General features: G+C 36.1%; 3 protein-coding genes across 4 annotated transcripts; 1 reads left to right on the top strand and 2 right to left on the bottom strand.

Moving 5' to 3' along the window:
- The first annotated feature begins 4,373 nt into the window (after positions 1–4,373).
- Positions 4,374–8,891, top strand: LOC136802148 (zinc finger protein 474-like). Of its 2 annotated transcripts, none has more exons than XM_067058867.1 (2): positions 4,374–4,479; positions 6,699–8,891. In XM_067058867.1, exons 1-2 carry the CDS (start codon positions 4,477–4,479, stop codon positions 8,412–8,414), a joined length of 1,719 nt encoding a protein of 572 aa, XP_066914968.1. In that variant the 5' UTR covers positions 4,374–4,476; the 3' UTR covers positions 8,415–8,891. The 2 variants fall into 2 exon arrangements, with proteins under 2 accessions (XP_066914968.1, XP_066914969.1); XM_067058868.1 differs by lacking the exon at positions 4,374–4,479 and adding an exon at positions 4,647–4,671.
- A 321-nt stretch (positions 8,892–9,212) lies between these two features.
- LOC136802149 (uncharacterized) lies at positions 9,213–13,679 on the bottom strand. Its single transcript, XM_067058869.1, has 6 exons — positions 13,536–13,679; positions 12,793–13,013; positions 12,357–12,416; positions 11,904–11,944; positions 10,316–10,805; positions 9,213–9,470 (listed from the first exon to the last, which is right to left on the bottom strand). Exons 1-6 carry the CDS (start codon positions 13,599–13,601, stop codon positions 9,422–9,424), a joined length of 927 nt encoding a protein of 308 aa, XP_066914970.1. The 5' UTR covers positions 13,602–13,679; the 3' UTR covers positions 9,213–9,421.
- Positions 13,680–14,685: 1,006 nt separating this feature from the next.
- On the bottom strand, positions 14,686–17,605 carry LOC136802172 (uncharacterized). The gene is made up of 5 exons (XM_067058893.1): positions 17,546–17,605; positions 16,742–16,962; positions 16,478–16,537; positions 15,721–15,761; positions 14,686–15,077 (listed from the first exon to the last, which is right to left on the bottom strand). The coding sequence occupies exons 1-5, from the start codon at positions 17,603–17,605 to the stop codon at positions 14,686–14,688; spliced, it is 774 nt and encodes a 257-aa protein (XP_066914994.1).
- Between the last annotated feature and the right edge of the window lie 2,548 nt (positions 17,606–20,153).

The raw sequence follows: 20,153 nt of genomic DNA on the forward strand, positions 1-20,153 counted from the left end.
ATAAGATACTGAATGAGGTTGTATCCAATGATTGGGTGGGTCAAAGACTGGGTTGTAATCAAGAAAGGAACGGTGTAAGAACCATTATCTCCCGGTAAGGAAAAATCCAGCATAGCAACCCCTTTCATCACAATGTGGCTTCCATTCGCCGCTTTCAAGGAAACTGGTGAATCACCATCATAAACTTCATGAATATTGACGATCGGGGTGTCGGGGTTAACAGACTTCAGCCACATTTGACTGGCAAGACAGACCATGCTTCCCGTATCCCATAATCCCACACACGATTTTTCCCCAATCTCAAATTTCACCAGTGGTTTTGGTCCCACCAATTTGATTAATCCCGACTTTGCGATATCAGAAATAGAGCAAACCTCTATTTCTTTTTTACAGCTAACAGCGCTTGATGATTCAGCATGCTGGTCATCTTTAGTTAATTTTGCATTTTTCACCGCAGCCCGGGCCGCAGCGCCAGCGACGGTAGCATTTGCATTCGCAGTTTTAGGTAGTTCGTGACTTGCCTTTAAGATAGATTTTGTCCTTTGCGGTAGTTCATGACTTGCCCCTCCAGACTTTTCAAGCGGTAGTTCATGATTCCCTTTGAATGTAACTTTTCTCCCAGAAGGTAGTTCCTGACTTGCCTTCAAATGAATTTTTGGTCCTTTTCTCCCCTGAGGTAGTTCCTGACTTGCCTCTAAGGGATCCCCAACCGGTAAAACTTTTCCAACAGGAGAAAATCTTTGTGTTGTCCCGGCCCTGTTTCCCGAAACAACTACTGACCGTTTTTTGACTTGGGTAGGATTTGATCTCCGACTCTTCTTTGCTTGCATCCCCTCATGAAGTGTTCTGTTGAAAAGCAGACGAAACAGTGGTCACAATCTTGTTTATACTCTCGAATGCACAACTCACACCGATTTTCCCGATATTGTTCCCGATTTTGATCACGATTCCCGTTTCGGTTGTTGTATCGGTTTCGATTATCCTGATTGTTTCCGTTTCGACTTTGTTGTTGTTGTTGATTTCCAAGATGGCCGCTGTTTTGACCAGGAGGTGGGTATAAAACTTGATTGGAACGTTGATTCTGACTTTCATATCTTGTAGACAATTCCATCACTTGTGCTCTTAGTTCCCCCAATTCTTTTAGAATGGGATTCTCCTTGGTTTCCTTCTTGGTTTTTCCTGGGTTGTGACTTGTCCTGTCTTCTTCAATACTGTTGACAACTGCTTTTCTCTTGAACTTCTCATCGTGTTCTGTCTCATCTGCTACTGCAAGTGTCAGGCTTTCTAGGATCTCATCATCAGTTGTGTCTTGAATCCTTAACAGTGGCCTGAGTTCTGCTCTAACTCCGTTACTACGTAGTCCAGTCAATAGTGTGTGAAGGAACCTCTCTTGCACCAATGTCTCGTTATACCCACATTGTTCTTCTTCTGACACAAAAAGGATCTTTTGTTTCAAAGTCATCATCCTCATCGTAAAATCTTGGGCGGATTCATGTCCCAATTGTTTAGCTGTACTGAGAGTGGTGAAGAGCGTGGTTGCATCTTGTTCTTTGTAGTGAGCCCTTAAGGTCTTCATCATACTTTTATAGGTCAATTCTGGTCTCCCCTCAAGATAAGCCCGGATCTCTAGATTCGGGTTAATGGCCTTGATAACTGCGCTTGTGATTTCTTTGTCTCCGTAACCTTTTTGACGTGCATCTCGGATTTGGTAGCACAAACTTGCATAAGTCATAGTATCCTTGTTCCCAGTATCCCCAATTCGACCCCCTAGCTTAAGCTCTTTCATAAACATCTTTCGGAATTGTCTAGTCATTTCCTCGTCCTCATCGATGTCTTCCGGTGGTTGTCTGGTAGAACCTATGCTCCCCCTTCTATGAGATGACAATGGTGGTGGTGGTGACTGTATATGGTCAATAAAGCTTTTAACTTGGGTCAATAATCCCATCTGAACCTCCTCCCCTTCGGAATCCTCCCCCTCCATGGCACTTAGTTTCCGGAATACCTTCCGTCTCAGATGATAAGATGAATTACCTTGTTGTGTTGGTATCTCCAAGTGTTCGCATACTTGACCCAAGTGTTGTTCCCCCAAGTCATTCACCATATCAAAGACCTCTTGCTCTAACTTCTCAATGTTCATGATGACTTCTTGTACCAACCACTTGACCACGCCCACAAACCAACAGCAAAACCAACCACTACGAGAGCAATCACAAACCAACAAACCTTCCAGCAAAACCAACCACTACGAGAGCAATCACACAATCATAAACCAACCAGCAATCACCTTGACCATCAATCTCTCCTTGCCAAGTACAGTAGCCTTCTCTCCTTGCCAAGTAGCCTTCTCAATCAATTCTTCAACTGGTCTTTCCTGAAACAACCCTCTGCCACCACATAGTGTCCTCCCCCCCCTTTATAAAGGGGGGGGATTCTGATTTTGGCCCTATTTTTAAAGTATGGGGGAAAATGAAAAATTTGAAATTTGCTGGGGGGGAATAAAGAGGGGGGAAAACCATAAATTTAGGAAATTTTGACTGGGGGAACTTCACTGATCTCAAGGTTATCTTATTGCAAAACCTGTTTAAGCAATAAAATCAGCAAACCTTTTTAAATAAACCAACTTGTCAATAAAATTTCATTTTCCCAGCACTTTCAAGGCTATATTTTCAAGCTTTCCCAAAATTTCAAATTTGATTTTATGGGGGAACCGCAAAATCTTCAAATAGCTGGGGAAATTCCAAAAAGAGGGGGGAACCGAAAAATTTTGAAATATGGCGGGGGAAAGAAAAGAGGGGGGAATGGAGAAAAATTTGGATTTTTAGTGGGGGGAACCAACCCAGGAGGACACTATGCACCAAATGTTAGGTGGGTTGAATCTAAACATTTGAGACCAGTCCAAGTACAAAGTTATTGTGTTATATTTCACTTTAAAATATCTCTTATAAACATAGCCACTGTTCTAATAGTTATAGGTGCTCAACTAAGATAACAGACCGGTAGCTGGCTTCACATTCTCCACCCAACTGTGCTGCCTGTCAGACTTATATAGACATTCCAAGACTGGGGAGAGCTAACAGAGACATGACAGCCAGTTGGGCAGGCGAGGCAAAATGTCACAGGGGGACTTGCTGACTGAGAAACACTTTCAATATAGACCTTGAGCAGTCAACAAGTGTGGGAGCTCAGATGAGCGAGACATCTGAAATATACTAATTAAATGAAATGCTATCCTGTTATACAATTATATCATTTCTCGTTCTAGAAATACTAAGAAATAATATCAAATAAAATACAAAGGGTACAAGGAGATACAAAGTATATACACAAAGACTAAAGGTATAACTATCTCCAACACCGACGCACCGGACTGTCCGGTGTATTTGTCCAGTGGCAAAAAGTATCCTTTCTCTACACCTGACGCAATAAGTTCGGTGTCAGTCCGGTGTTGCAATACAGGGAATTTTGGACGCCGGACATTTACGAAACAAAAAATTAAGAAACACCGGACGCACTGAACTGGTCATGTCCGGTGTTTTGATTGTCCGGTGGAAAAAAATTACATTCTCCGACACCGGACATCCGACTTCCTTAGTCCGGTGTAGAGATTTTCCGGTGGTAAAAAAAATTCTCATTTTAAACCGGACTTTCGCGTGTCCAGTGTTTGGTAAGTCTGGTGCGTCGGCAGGGCAGGGTGCTAGCGTAAGCAAATTTAGCCAAATGAAAGCTAAAAATCGATGGATTATGGAGTCATTCACGCCGAGCTGGAATTATTACTTTAAGCCAACTGAAAATCAAACAATCTTTGTAAGTACCCTTACGCCAATGTGCCAAAAACGTTTCAGTTGTACGCCGAAGATCTTCGGCGTTAGTTACACGAAATCCATACTGGCCAAAAATCCCTGCAATAGACATTTTTTCAAAGAGGCCACCCTGTTGAATAATTATGTAGTCCAGCAGAAAAACAATGATAAAACCATGCATAATTATTACAATATGCATGATACAGTAATTATGCATGGCTTTATCATTGTTTTTATGGCTGGACTACATAATTATTCAACAGGACATCCTCTTTGAAAAAAGGTCTATTAATCGTCCTCCCAAAACTGAAAAACAGCCCTAGCTATGAAATCAAAATTAGAAAAGACAAACGGAAGCTTACCTTGGGCATAAAAAGCTGATGTTAAACCTTTCAAAATTTTTCAAACGATTCATTGTTTTCTTCGCCTTTCGGATAGGTTTGAATTGAGCTTCAACTTCGATCTCCTTTTTCCAGCGAAATAAAAATTTTTAAGAAAGTGAAAGCATGTTCATATCTCTGTGTGAAAGATACACGAAATTCTGCTGACGTCATCATCAACAAAAATATTCGAATGTTTTCGATACGATGTAAACAAATATGGCGGATTGGTAAATCTCGAAACATCGCTATTTTTATCCGTTTTGTTGATTTTTCTTGACTTTGGTGCCGACAAAATGGTAAGAATTCATTAATTTTAATAAGCTTTTCATGACTTCCATAGTGATCATCAATGATTTACCCGTTAAATATGAAAATAAAGTGAATACTAGGTTGGGAGAATATTTTCCGTTTTAACCATCTTTTGAATGATTGAGGTCACATTTTTTATACAGGGCAGACGTAACAGAAACTTCTTCAGTACCTAGTTAGTAGGTGTTTTTTCTTGTATTTTTCTTTATATATATTCAATGATTGAGACATGTATCACGGTACGATGTAATGATTTTGAGAGCTTGAAAATAAAATTCTGAGCGTGACCCAAATTCCCGACGGCACAAGACAAGCTGACCCATGCACGTTCGGGGCGTTTGGAAAACGATCTGAAACGATATCATAATAATATAATAATAATAATAATAATAATAACATATATTTTAAGTGGCATGCTCCAAAAAATTCTAAAGCTTTTAGTGTTTAGGCAGCTGAAGAATTGTTTCCACAAAGGGCCACTATGAACAGAACAAGAACTGGGAAAATCGAACAAGACAGAAAGACTTAAATTTAATTATCTAACAAAAAAAGTACTCCAGGATGCAAGTGAAATTTTTCTATCTGTGGACCTAGACGGGGTTCAGTTATAATCAGTTAGTAGGGTTAGGGTTGGAGCTTAAGAGTCACACTAGGGTATTCGTGCCCCCCTAGGCTAGACTTAACTTAGGATCCCAGGGATCCTTGTAGGGTTGGGAGCTTTGTTAATTAAGGTCCTGTAAATTACACGCTATAGGTATTTGTGAATGACAGCATTCTGCAGTGTCTTGTTGGCGCAATCAGGTAGGCATTGGATTTGTAAACCAAGATTGCTTGCATTTGGGGGTTCGAGCTGAGGTGGGAGACTATCTATTTCACCAGTATGGGCCTGTATGGGCAAGTTTCAGAAAAATACTTAGAAAGCAGTTAGAAACACTTGAAAAAGTTAGAAAATCAGAATAGAAAATAGGATCAAAGTCGAAATTAGGAGGGAAATAAGAGAGGATGCATCCTGGAGTATGATATCGTTTTCCGATCGTTTGGGGCATGTTCAAGCCAGGTTTTAGAGGGAAAATCTAAGACTTTTTTGCTCAAACTTGGTTCAAGCATTGATTTTTTGACAAAAAAATGTTTTGCTATTTCAGCTAGCCTGTAACATGACCCAAAAATGTTCAGGTATATCTATTCAAGCCATACTAATTGTGGGTTGTCACCTGAAATCTTAAGCTACTGCCTTCTTTAAAAAATGGATATACTGTAGAAGATGGTTTGAAATATTTTACAATGAATTTCCACCATGTAACTGAACAAAGCATAGCAAAACCTCAATCAAAATATCTATTTCTCCAGATCTCTTTTCTATCTCTGTTTATATCTCTATCTATTTTATTTTGACTTTTAGTAAGAAAATAAAGAATTTCAAAAACTTAAGAACCGTGTCAAGAACCCCTTTTTAGTAATTTCAAATTGTGATTTCTCAACTTTTGGAAAAAAGTTAGAAAAAAATCAAAGGTTTTACCCCCCCCACCCCGCAGAAGGTTTTTGCAAGCTAAATATATCAAACCATCTGATTATCCCTTCGAGTCTGCATTGCAATGGCTACGGTCTAATAATAACAATAAAATAATAAATTATCTAGCCTTAATTTCAGCTTATAGAAGAGCTTGTCAGAGTCAAAAATACTTCTGACACATTTATCTTTGTGTCAAAAATTTAATTAGAATAAAAATCAGATAGGGGGCTTTAAAGTACCTCCATACAAAAAAAGGAAGTTTGTAGCATCAAAATGATAAAGTAAACAATAGCTTCCACTATTCTTTCACTTTTCATCTCCATTTTATTTGAAATTATTTTTCACAAAAATTAGAGTACCAGTATTCTGAATTAACTTGTTAAGAAATGACAAGCAAAATAAAGATTAGCGCACACTTTACTTTAAAGTGAATGCACTTAAGCATAAAACACTTACCCAGCAAGCCAGTATAAAAGGGAATAAATTGATTTTGTTTAAAATGATGCAATCCACTTAAACTTTTTTTCCAAAATATGTGTTACAGTGGTCATCATCAACCCTTATTAACCCAAAGTTTGGTTTCAACTTATTAAAGTTCACTTGTTCACTTCACACGGGTCGACCCTTGCTACGTTAGGGGAAATGGGTAGACAGTCCAGGGCTGTGTTAACGGCATTATTATCTTTACTTTTTTAGGATCTCAACAATATGCCACCAAAACCACCGCCATATGTCATGTGTTATTTATGTGGAAGAAAATATGGCACCAAATCGATTGTCATTCATGAGCCAAGCTGTATTAAAAAGTGGCATGCTGAAAATAAGAAATTACCCAAACATTTGAGACGTAAAATGCCAACGAAACCTGATTACAGTAAATTAGCAAGTGGTGATTACGATGGCAATTATGTTGATCAAATGAATGATGCAGCTTATAAAGCGGCACAAGAACAATTGATTCCTTGTGGGAATTGTGGTAGAACTTTTTTACCGGAACGGTTACAAGTTCATCAGAAGTCTTGCACTGTTGACAATCCAATGAAAAGTAGGACAGGAGGAAAACCAGCTTCAAGTAGTTCATCCAATCCTGAAATCAATAACAACAGGCCGACAACTAGTGATGGGAATAGTGTTAATCCAACACAATCAAATACACCATCAAAGATAATTCATAAAAACAAACTTTGTTGTTTGTGTATGAAAAAGATTCCAACATCTATTCTTCCAAATCATTTGGTAAAATGTAATGACTCTAAAATAGTAGAATTGAAAAACTCTGATGATTTATCAGAACCATCACCTTCGTCAAGTGTAGAACGTAAAAATACTTTTAACAAAGGAAAAATCGCTCAGAAACCAAAAGCATCAAGCTCGACATCCTCGCAGGAAAGTGTCAACCAATCAACATACGATCTAGATGATTCACAGTCCGTAGAAAGGCCGTCAACCAGAACATTAAAACGAAGAACACCATCTAATAACACACAAGGGACTTACGATGTCGATTCTCCAGACGAGGATCCTGTTCCTCCAAAACCAAAACCTAGCAAAACAAATAAACCAAAGAAATCTCCAATCAACCAAGCACCATCATCCAACAATGATTTTGCAGACCAGGTAGATCAACAACAAGGTGACGTTTCGTTAACACCGTGCCATCTTTGTAATCGAAAGTTTGCTTCAGATCGTATCGATAAACATATGGTTATATGCCAGAAAACGAGTTCCAAAAACCGTAAAGTATTTGATTCATCAAAACAACGTTCTGTTGGAAGTGATGCTAACCCGCTCAAAAAGTCTAGTAGTTCTTCGTCAGCACCGAAGAAAGGTGGTGGTAACTGGCGTCAAACGCATGAGGACTTTATTCGTTCAATTCGTGCAGCTAAACAAGTTACCAAACACATGGCAAGTGGTGGTAAAGCATCAGATCTACCTCCGCCACCACCATCCTTGAATCCTAATTACGTCCATTGCCAGTACTGTGATCGTAGATTCAACCCTGAAGTTGCTGAACGACATATTCCTAAATGTGCTACTACACAGAATCGACCAAAACCACCAAAACAGAAAGCATTAGACGTCTATAATAAAAAACCACAACCCAAAACAACATCTAAACCAGTCAGCTCAGCTAGAAAGAAACCATCCAACCAAAAAGTAGGCTCCAACAATAACCTGTTACGACAATCATCAAGTGGGGGTTATAACAGTCCAACTATCGACCGAGGATATCAAAATTACGACACGCCCTCTTCCAGTAAACAAAGTTTTAGCAGGAGCAGTCCAAGGCAACAAGGAAATGATCCTTACAAGGCAAAAACTTTCAATGGCATCAACAACAGGACTCCTGCTGCGAATAGAGGGTTTACATACAATGCAATGAATCATACGGGACCAAATTTCTTTGGTTAAGAAGTGTAACTCGAAGATTTCCTCAACAAAACTCTTAATATTTTTCCCTAAAAATGGGCTCTTCCAGAAAATTGTTTTAAATTGGGTGGTAGAGGATATATTGGATATTTTGTCCGGGGGGGGGGGTAGTGAAAAATCTGCCAAATTTGCCTTGTTCTTTGGGGAAAATTTGCTCTGTTTAGGGGTAGTTTTGAATGTCCAGGGGTAAGCCCCGTTTTCCGGGGGTAAATTTCCAAAAAGCATTATATCCTCCACCCCCATATTCAATTTTTTTTCTGGAAAAGCCCAATACTTGAAAAAGTAGCTGTAGGCACCAATCAATGCCCTGTTGTAAATAAAATGTTTAGATCTGGCTGTGATTATAATTTCATGTCTACATCCTGATTTTAGGGATTTCGTGAATTTTATTAACAGTTTTTTCTATTAAAGATTTTAAACTTGAACACTGCTTTTTGATACCTTATTCTATTGAACTTTTGAATTCATCGTATAATTACGTAAACTGTGTTGTAAAAGATTTTCAAATGCATATTGGAATGAACCTTTTATAAAATATTACAATAATACTTCTCGTGCATTAAATACTTGATGTAAATCCGAGTTTGCTCTCTACGAGGTGGCTTTTCTACCATGTATGGTGAAAGCCATAGATCGTAATCATTCCTTCAAATGTGAAAATATCATCCCACGTTGGCCGAACGTAGAATAAGACATAACACTATAAAATTGTGGCCCAAAAGACATATTTGCTTACATATTTGCTTACATTATATTGAATGAAGAAAATTGATTTTAATTACTGATATTTTGAATATATTTTGATGTTCAAATGTAATTTTTTTTGTAAATAAAATATACTAAATGCATAATGACTGTAAATAGTTTATACTCGAATTTGATTAATGTTTTTATTAATATGATTACATACGCGTATCCGTAAATATTTAAAATATTTTCAAAGAAAGTCAACTGTTGTGTTGACAAAATATTCTCAAAAAACTAAAAACTTATAATCCAAGCTTTTCAAGAAATCCTCCACCATCGCCTTGTAGTTTCCTAGAAAAGAAATCAGAGAATTATTAATCAGAGAATTTTCTACCTTATTTTCTCGGTTTTTCGGAAAAAATAATGCAAAATGAAATTTAAAGTCTTGCACAACGAGTGTTTCAAAATCAATGTACTCTTAGGTGCCAAATAAACGGGAGGGGCTCGAATAAACGGGGGGATATAATTGCCGGGGGGTTGGAGATTGTATTTCTGAAAACCCAAAAATAAGGTAAATATAGGCTAAAATCAGGTTTTTTGAAGCAAAATGAGGCGACTTCTTCTTGCTAACTGAAAATATTCTTAAAAATTAATAAACGGAGGTGTCCTAATAAGGTGGGGGGGGGGAGATTGGAAAATTTTCGAAAAATTAACAAGCGGGGGGGGGGCGTTTATTTGGCACCTAAGAGTACAAGTTCAAATGAACACTCACAGAAAACTAAAAATGCTATCAGACGTTTTTTAACAAAGTTTTCGTATTTTCTTTATAACTTTTGAACCAATTAATGCATGATAGCTCAAAATTCAAGTTAGCCTTTTTCTTCCAAGTTTAAGATCAATAATATTCAAAGTTTTCTTAGAATTTCAATTCAATTTTTTTTAATTCAGTCACCAAATTTTAGTCTAAATTTCAATAATTTATGAGCCTCTGAGAGAGTAGATTTTTTATTTTGTAATTTTGGAACCCTTACAGAGACTCGATTACTTTTTAATGATTTTTGAGGGACTTTCGTGGGTGTGAAAAAGGGACCCTTATGGCTCGCACATACCCGGCACCCCTAGATTGAAACTAATTAGATTCACTTTTGAAAATTAGGGAATGTAGATCATACGAAATGTGATATCAAAAAACATACCTTTTATCCTTCACCAACTTTTTCACCATCTTTTTCTCATCGCCGTGTAGATTCTCAAATGTTGATACATCGAAATTTTTCAAATCAGTTTCTTCCTTATAATTCAATAAATAATTGAATAAAGTGAAATTTCCATCTGAGAGAGCACAATGAAATGCTGTTCCATTCTTCATTTCTGGAAGCCTAGTTACCAGTAATTTAGGATGAAATTTCAGTAACACTGGTATGCATGGTGATATTTCAGTTGGCTTGTTTTTGTACATTCTCAATGCCTTTGTAAAAAGTCTTATGTAATCAGCCTCTATGATCTCCAAGTTATGTTTGGTTAGAAGATAAGTCAGAATAGCCGGATTGTTTTCTTGGACTGCACAAGTTTGTAGCTCTTTGATTTGAGATATGGTTAGAAGATGACTGGTTTTCGATAACGTGGTGTAAAATTCGGGAATGCTTTTTGCCCTGATCAAATTGAGAAGATCCGTCCTGATTCGGTCTGAGAAATAAACAAATTAATAAAAAAACTGATTTCCCAATTCATGATATGCACCATTGCAATGTATTCCGTTCCACCTAATAGCTGATTGGTTGAAAGTGACGTATTGACTGCTTTTACGTCACTTCCAACCAATGAGCTATTGGGTCAATTGGCCAAAATATTGTCCCCAGTCTCTAATTTTTGTCCCCGCTGAAAATAGTTAGACGAGCAAATCACCACTGCAAAATATTGTGCTATTTTTCCATCCCCACTGAATTTTCTTGATAGAAAACAATGAAATCCCAAGCCATAAAAATGAAAATATCAATCCCCGTTGAGTTTTTGTCCGTTATTTTTACCCCCACTGTTTGATAAAATTCCAACGCGTCTGTGAGAAGGGGGTGAAGGAACCAGTAAATTTTGGCTAATCCTAGGCTGTTAACTTTTTTCGTGATATTCAGGTCTAACTTTAATTGGGTTAATTTTCATATGAGATATAACTTCGAGATATAAAAAATCGCGAAAATTTTTATGGATTTATTTTCGCTAATTAATGTTTTCAAATATAACGCATAAATTTAATTTAGCGAACGGCCAAAAATCAGTTAAAAAAGGCCCTGAACAGGCTAATTTTTATCAAAAGAAGTAAATTTACAGGAAATTTTAAGAAACATATTTGAACTTATAAATTTGGCGTGGATTTAATTTTGCAAGTTATTAGCAATCTCACGTGATTTCGCGAGTTTTATTTTCACAAGGCCTATATTTGCGAAAACGCGAAATTAAATCTCTGAAGAAGTTATCTGATTAAAGTCAAGCATACTTACTTTATTTACTCATTGACTTAAAAAGGGGCTTAAAATTGGAATCTTAGTCATTTCTGAAATCTGAGGAATTGTTCTTAATTTGTTCTTAAGTTTTTCCCAAAATTAAGTCTTGCGTGTTCTTTTAAAATTATTCTTATAAAGAAAAGCCTCGTGAACTGTATTTTTGGCCTTTTTGGGAGATGATATGTATTAAGGGTATTAAGCTATAGAAATTCGGGTTAAAGACTCTGCAGTTAAAACCTTAGTTAATGTAAACATAAACTAATAAACTTATTAATTACCAACTTACCATTGTTTCGGGTGCCTTCTTTTTCTTCAACATTCATTTCCCTATGAAAGAGTCAAATTATGAATAAATAGAATATGATACCCAATAGTCTTTTGCATGTTTTTATTATAAGCATTGCAATCATAAGCATATCTAGGCTCAGATATGGCAAATATTTTATCAAGCATTACCTTGAGCCTACGAAAACGGATTTTCTGGAATCCCCTAAAATTTTTCTTCCAATATAAGCATCCTTATAAGCATTTTTTCAGCCTTATGAAGCCCTCGCCCTAAGCATCTCCAAACTGTTTTCAAATTTTTGTATGCTTATAAAAAACATATACAATACGGCTCCTTATAAGTCAAGCCGCAATCTTTCTTAAACTCTACTATTTTCGAAATCATCCAAAAATGTCCGAGCTTTCACAAATGAGAAACTCTTTGTGGTAGAGTGGAACTTGATTAATTAATTACCTTGGCAAGGCATTCGGTGTTAAGTTTCGATCCTCCAATTCGATGACCTCGTTGTTGAACCTTAAAAATAATATTTCATTGGTTGTGTTGTATTCGAGTCCTCAGTCCAAAACATCTTTTAGTTGTACATTCTCGATATTTTATTGGTTGAGTTATATCTTCAGGCCACTACAGTCTAGGTAAATTGAGTTTATCCAGAAGAAACTAAAAATACATTCATCTATTATTTCGATTAATGATAACGACTTTAAGCCCTGATCTATTTTCATTCTAGTACCTAATCATATCTTTCTGGGGATGAGTTTTAGTGAAAAATCTATGAGGGGCCTGTCATCCAGAAATAGTACAACATCTTAGCCGAGTATCCCAAATAACAGCAAGGTTAACTATGATTCTTTAGAAAAATACACGAAATCAAACTGAAAATCTTCTTTACCTTCGAGTTATTTCAATCTTTGCATTAAGTTCTTTTGACTCTTTTTCAAATTGAGAAATTTCTTTTTCAGCGTCTTCGACTTTTAACCGAGTTGTATCAAGAGATCTTTCAGCGTCTCCACACTTCGATATTGCACTGTTGTATTTACTCTCATCCATCTTGGCACACAGCTCCAAGTTCCCACAACGGAATGAATGACTTAGTAAATCTTCTAGTTTGTGCTAGATGGAAGAATGTCAAAACTGTTACAACCGTGGAATCTTTATAACTCGAACACGTAGGGGAACACAAATTTGTTCGAGTTAAGGAAATTCGAGTTATGGAGTAAGGTTTATAAGGCATTGCAAACGGAAGGGATCATAAAACTTATTCGAGTTATTAAGGATACATTCCTTTTGTAAAGGTTCGATTTTTAAAATTAGTTACATACTAAGTACAATAGTTCTTTTTCTTAGTTCTGTTTTTTTTGGGTTTCAAAAACTTAACGAGGAGCGCCCCAACATTTCAATTCAATCATTTTCTAGATTTTCTATCTGTACGTGACTTGTTTTCCGCAACGCCTTCTCAAAAGCGCCATGTAACAAACACCCACAGCGCCCTGTAACAAACACCCATAGCGCCCTGTAACAAACTAACCCCTTAGCTAGAATGCTAAACAACCCCCAAAGGCTGACCCGAAAATTGCAGTTGTTTATAAGAAAATGTGTGCTTAAAAAAATATGCAAAATCAGCAAAGTACTTACACATTTCCCTTTGTGAAAACCGCACATGACATTCACGCATCCAACCATCACATCTTTTCCACTCATCTTGAAATTATCGGTATCACCAGTAGCTCAGGTAAATCTTTATTGTTTTTTTTATATTGTGATTTCTGGTCTTAATCTAAATAAATTTAAAAATTTTCAAGTTTTCAAACTTTGATAAACGTAGGGGTCTAAATAGACGGGGGTTGGACATTGTACCTCTAAATACCCCCAAAATAAGGTAATTACAATAGACACCCGGTTATTCAAACCTGCACTTATTCGAATAAATCGGTTATCCGAAGCGTGTTGCTCCCCTTTGATCTGCTTACCCAAATCAGGCAAAAACACTAAAGGTCATTAAGAAATTTAACAATATTTGTAGAATAAAGAAATAAGAAGTTTCTTATTGTACTGCAGCGTGGAAGAACTGCATGCTATATTTGAAGGCTTTCAACAAAAACGTTCTTTCGGTTAAATTTGGAAGGCTCACGTTTTATACCTATGGTGCTAAGGGTAATGAAATAAAAATGCATGACAAGAGAAAAGAATAACATAGTTTTATTATTCCTAGTACTGAAGAAAAGCTAACTTTAAATATCTGTAAATGCGTTATGATAAATTATTTGAAAAATATGCGTTCTTCAAGTAGCCAATAATTTGTGTATATAATTGATCTCTCCTGTTAGGCTAACTTTTAGTATCGCCACATAGTTTCCTAAAAAATGATAAACAATATTTCAAATTCCGAATAGGCTGACTTAGCTCAACTTCCTAGGTTTTGTTACATTATTGTTGTTGGAAGTTAGACAGTGCCAGGGTAGTATCTGGCATCATCAGCTAACATAGAGTGAAGTAGAGTGAAGATAAATAGGCTGGGGATGAGGCTGTAGGCTGCTGCAAATTGCTTTTCACACCCATGTGTCACAGACCCGCTGGGACCCAGCCCCACTGGAAAATTTGGCCAAAATTTCGTTTTCAGTGGGAATAATACCCTCCAATTTCAGCCCCACTGAGTAATTGACTTTAACTTCATCCCCATTTGAAATTCAATGTTTAAATCACCTACTCAAAGGTACCTAAAATGCATCCCCTGTGAACTAGTCTCTGTAATTTTCCTACGTGTTTAACCAAAAGAGGAAATTTCTCACCTTTTCTTTTTCAGCAATTTCTTAACCATTTTCTTCTCGTCGCCTTTCAGTCCTTGAAACATGTCAACATTAACATTTCCCAAATCAATTTGATTACTATGGTCTAACAAGTATTTGAACAAGATTATATTCCCTTTAGATAGAGCAGCACATACTGGTTTAGTGTTTTGAAACTCTGGTAACTCAATATCCAGTAGTTCAGGATGGTAATGTAGTAGTATAGGAATAGCAACGTGTATTTCATTATGTGTGCACAATCTAAGAGCTTTGGTAAACAAAATTATGAGATCAGTTTTGTTTACTTCCTTGCTGTATTTAATAAGAAGATAGGTTAGAGCTTGCTGATTGTTTCCCTTGATGTGATCGAGAAGCAACGTTGTGATAGAATCTAATAAGAAAGAGTTGAATATTACTAAAAGATGACAATTCACGCTTTTCTTTGTAAGAACCTACTTTATAAGAATGTTCATGATGAAATTGGACAAAAAATTAAGAATATGCTAAGAATATCACCATCATGGAGTTTGGCTGCTGAAGCTGAGAATGCCATTTTCAGAGCATTTTCTCCCAAGTAATAAGGTTGCCAATTACCAGTCTCAGTCGGGATGAATTTTGCGATGGGAATGGAAAGAGGTATTTGTCCACTACAATGATATTGTTTTAAAGCGGGGGGGGGAGGGCTCCTATGAGGGTACTCGAAATAAAGAATGGGCGTACTAAAAAATATTAATTACCTCAATATTTGCGAGATAATTTTTTTTCAAAAAAAATTTTCTGTGGGATTTATTTTCGCGAATCGGCCTCTTTTTCAACTAATATCTATAATTTTCTTAGGGGTTTTGGCAAAAAATTGGTTTTTGGGAAGAATTCAGGTTTGAAAGATTTTACGAGAATCAAATTTCGCGAATTTCACGAATTTTGGGAAACTCGCAAAATATAATTCTCGTGTAAATTAATTCATTTAAGGTAAGTTTCAAAGAACCAATACATATGATAAATAATCAATGAATGAAATTATATTTAAAACAAACCGCTATTTTGTTGATTGTCATTACGATCATATTTTGACCACCTGATGGACGAATAAATAGAATAAAACATATGTTTTTCCTTAGCTTTTAAACACAGTATTGGAAGAACTACATTCGGTCCCGGTGGGCAAGGTTGTCGGTCAAGTCCCGACCTGGTCATACAAATGAATTGGTTCCTAAAGGGCTACTTAGACTACACAATATATTGACAAACAAAATTTGACAATATGGTTTTCGGACCGTAATGTACGAAGTAAACAGCAGGTGCTCTATAATAAAAAGGAATTTTCTTTCTTTAAAAATCCCCCTATATATGTTGGAATATACACTTACGGGAAGTGCGAAACGATTCGAATGGGTTTCGATCTCACAAATTTCACATTGGGCTCTTCCAAGAAATGTCTGTATATAGTGTGGGTAGAAGATATAGTGTCTGGGGGGGTAGTGAAAAATCTACAAAATTCTCCTTGTCCAGGGGGGGTAAACTTGCTCTGTTTGGGGACACTTTTTGCAGAGTTTTAGGGTAATTTCAAATGTCCAGGGGGGTCAACTGATGCTTGTACGGGGGGGTAGATCTGCTGTCGGGGGGGGGGGTCAAAAGTCACAATGTCCGGGTGGTAAATTTCCAAAAATATTACATCTTCCACCCCCATATTCAATTTTTTCTTGAAAAGCCCATTGCTAATACTCGGGTGGGAGTGGATTACACTCTAACGACTCTTTATAAAAAGATGGCCTAACGCCTATTAACACTCACGGTTTTATAGGAGTAAGTTGCAATTCATTTTCTTCAAAGTCTGACACTTCTTTGTTAGTTCTGAAAATTAAATCACAAACATACGGATGAAATCATAATATCATGAGATAATATGAATCTCACAAAGTTCTTTCAACGTTTATCTTGTGTTCACAACGTCCATTTAACGTTAGACGAACGTTGAAAGAACGTTATGTGCTAGTTGGAATCTTCTAAAATTTAATGTATCAGAAAGTTTCTTAGAGTAAAAATAATTTTACACACGGTTTGAGTATTTTCAATTTCCCAGTCAAATTTTCAATTTCTTGATTGTACTTCCCAATCAATTTATTTGCATTGGTAACTGAGTCACGACTTTCCAAGAGCCTCTCATAAGCTTCAGAACATTTGATTTTACGACCTTGTAATGTCATGACATTGTCTTCTGCTTCTTTCTGCATCAACCTACAGCTTTTTGTATGTGACAACAGGCTAGACTGCTCGACCTATGATAAAAAAGAAGAAATACACGCAACACTAGGTATGCTGTATATCAGATACCATGAAAATTAGGTCATTAAATGAAGATCTCAAATCACCCTAGCCTATACCACGGTAATTAATACCAATAACCAATGTGGTAAAACACAAAAAACGGGAGTTACCTCTAGTGAAATTCAAGTAGACCGCTTTTTTTTTTGTAAAAACATCCAAAAATTTTTAACCCTTCGGATGTTCTTAACTTTTCGAGTTTTATACCTAAAAATTGTTCTTAGCACGTTCTTATTTTCACCATTTTTTGAGCATTTTTGTTCATTTTCCTATGAAATTGGGTGTTTTAGAGTCTGCAAAATCCTTAAAATGTTCTTAAAACATTTTGGCCAATTGAAACATTATGTTCATATATAGTTTGTTCTTATGAAAAAACGTGTACATCAGATATCATGAAAAATAGGTTATTAAAAGGAAGATATCAAATCACCTTAGCCTATAACATGGTAATAATTACAAATAACCGAGGAAGTAAAACAAAACAAAAAGAAAGAGAGGGCACCACTAGTGAAATTCAAGTAGACCGCTACTGATTACCTTTTTCCTACAGAGGCAAAAGGGACAACTGTCCATTTTCTCATTTTCAACCTCAGCCATTTTGTTTTGTAGATTTTTCTTTTCAATTTGATTTAATTTGAATTGTTTTTTATTCACCTAAAGAAAAGAAAATATACAGATTAGTCAAGCAGAGAAAAACGTTTGATAATGTACCAGGGGCACTCAATTTCTAAACGACGGCATATTCCGCAAAAAATTGGCTTTCAAAGTCGTAACCTTACAGTGCAGCTCTTAAGCGGTGAAAAAGTACCCTTACACGTGTATTTTACCGAACGTTTCTCGCCCTTACAGTGTAGTTTGATCGCGCATATCTTATTTTTGCTGAAACCACCTAAATATGAGGCTGAGATGTCGACACAATGTGCAAAATAAATCTAATTGAGTGTGAGTCAAAACTGTAAAGATACATTAGATTTTTACTGTCAGCAGTCCAAACACACCCTTACAGTGTATTCAGCTAAAAGAAGATCCTTGTAGTATATTCTATCAAAAGTACATGCCTCACAGTGTATTTCGAGGGTCTCGAAAAACCTACCCTTAAGGGCGGTAAATGTCGTGGGTCGGACCATACGAGTTCCTCCCCCCCCCCCGGGTGATGTACGAGCAAGAAGCACAATGTTATATATATGCGAATAAGTTCATAGAATTTCTGTCCAATTATCTTATTCAGGAGATTTGGACGGTAGAGCAGCATATATGCATTTCGTCTTTATTAGGACTCGTCAACACTGCATACACTGCCATATATATTGAGATACACGTTTTTAGAATAAAAACCTAAGGATACCAATTTTATGGCAAATCACCCCCTACCATCGCTCTACTCAAAAATACCATAGTTTTGCTTGACGTATGAAATACAATGTTAAATTTAGGTTGGGGATGGGGGGATTATAATAAGCTTAGAAATACTGCCAAGAATATTTTAAAATGATTTTTATCAGCACTATTCATGAAGAAATTGGCTCTTCCAGAAAAAAATTTATATAAGGGGTGGATGACAGGGATTTTTAGATAAAAAAAGCACTCAGAAATCCAGTCAATTTTTCAAAGTGCTTCGGAAATTCCGCTTAAGTTTCAATTGCTTTTGTATTGGAAATCCAGGAATTTCAAAAAAACATTTTGCCTCGGAATTCTGCCGTCGTAATTGTAATTTGATATTATCTTTTTGATTTGTGTTCTAGCCGGACACAGAAGGCCCGAACCCCTACGCTCAGGAGCTCAAGTCGCTTCCTAAAAAGAAACAAGAGCCACAAAGATGTGGTTAAATATTTCCTCCAATAGCTTAGAGCATAGATTGTAGTCGCAGTCGAACCCCACAGATTATCCTAAAGCCCCAACTTAGTAACTTAGATTTATTAAAGCCTTTATATTAAGCAATATCCGATGCAAAACAAAATACAACCATATTCCTGCTAAAAATTGTCGTTATTTCATAGACATGTTCACAGATGATATAAGTCTAAAAACTTGTTAAAAAATTGCATGCAAATGATAACCGCATTTTAACACAAAAATAAATGTATTTTATTCAACTAATATTGGTTTTTACCTTCATTAAGGAAATAAAATCTTAGATTTACAAGTTGATATTATTCTAAGACTCATCTGAGTAAGAAAGTGCCAAAATATCTTGAGACTGTCTACTAAGGGACTAATATGGAAATATGGCAATATGAATTTGGGAGATATCGAAATTTATCGTCCACCTCTAGGCAAAACGTACTGTCGAATATTTCTAGATATCCGATAGCAAAATATCTCTTCTATAGCTGTGAGCATAAAGAAAATAGTTTTTTGATCAAATGATTATTTAAATGTCACATATATAAAAACAGATAAAAGGAAAAGAACTTTTTAACAAAAGAGAAAGGAAATTCGAACGTTTTGTAATTAAAGAGAAAAAAAAAATGAAATTGACATCCTTGAAAATAACACGTTCGAAAATGTCATAAAAAGAGAGAAATGAAATAGGGAAAAATTTAAATGCTTTTCTGCTAATTGGTGAACGATAAACCATATATTCAACGTGAATAATCGGATATATAAAATTATTCAGTCTCGCTTTAATGATATTCGACTCAGCTTCGCTTCGTCGAATATCATCAAGCTCGACTGAATAATTTTCGATATCCGATTTTTCTTGTCGAATATCTGCTTTAATGTTGTACACATTAGTTTCATATGAAAAACTTCCTTGTCATCAATATTTTAAAGCACCATATTATACCATTCACAAATAAAAAGTTACTTAAAAATGGATCTCCTTCTTTACAGATTTAGATTTCCAGTGCACAACATCTGTTACATTAGTATTCATGTGATAATATACCAAATTGTCAACCTTGAAATTGTCACATTTAGTTACAGTATTGCTAAATATTTACAACACTCTCCAGCAAACTTTTTTGTGAAATTTGTGTCTTGATAAACTAAACTCCATGACATTTGTATCATTGATCATTAAATCACATCTTGGAACAATAGAGTTCCTTGGTTCAATTATTGCAAGAATGTTAATCTTTGTTCATATTCTCATTATGTGCAACATTATCATTACATCATTGCCAGCAAGTTACATTGTATT

This window comes from Clytia hemisphaerica, unplaced genomic scaffold (assembly GCF_902728285.1).
Source record: "Clytia hemisphaerica strain Z4C2 unplaced genomic scaffold, Clytia hemisphaerica genome assembly, whole genome shotgun sequence".
NCBI classification, from domain to species: Eukaryota; Metazoa; Cnidaria; class Hydrozoa; order Leptothecata; family Clytiidae; genus Clytia; species Clytia hemisphaerica.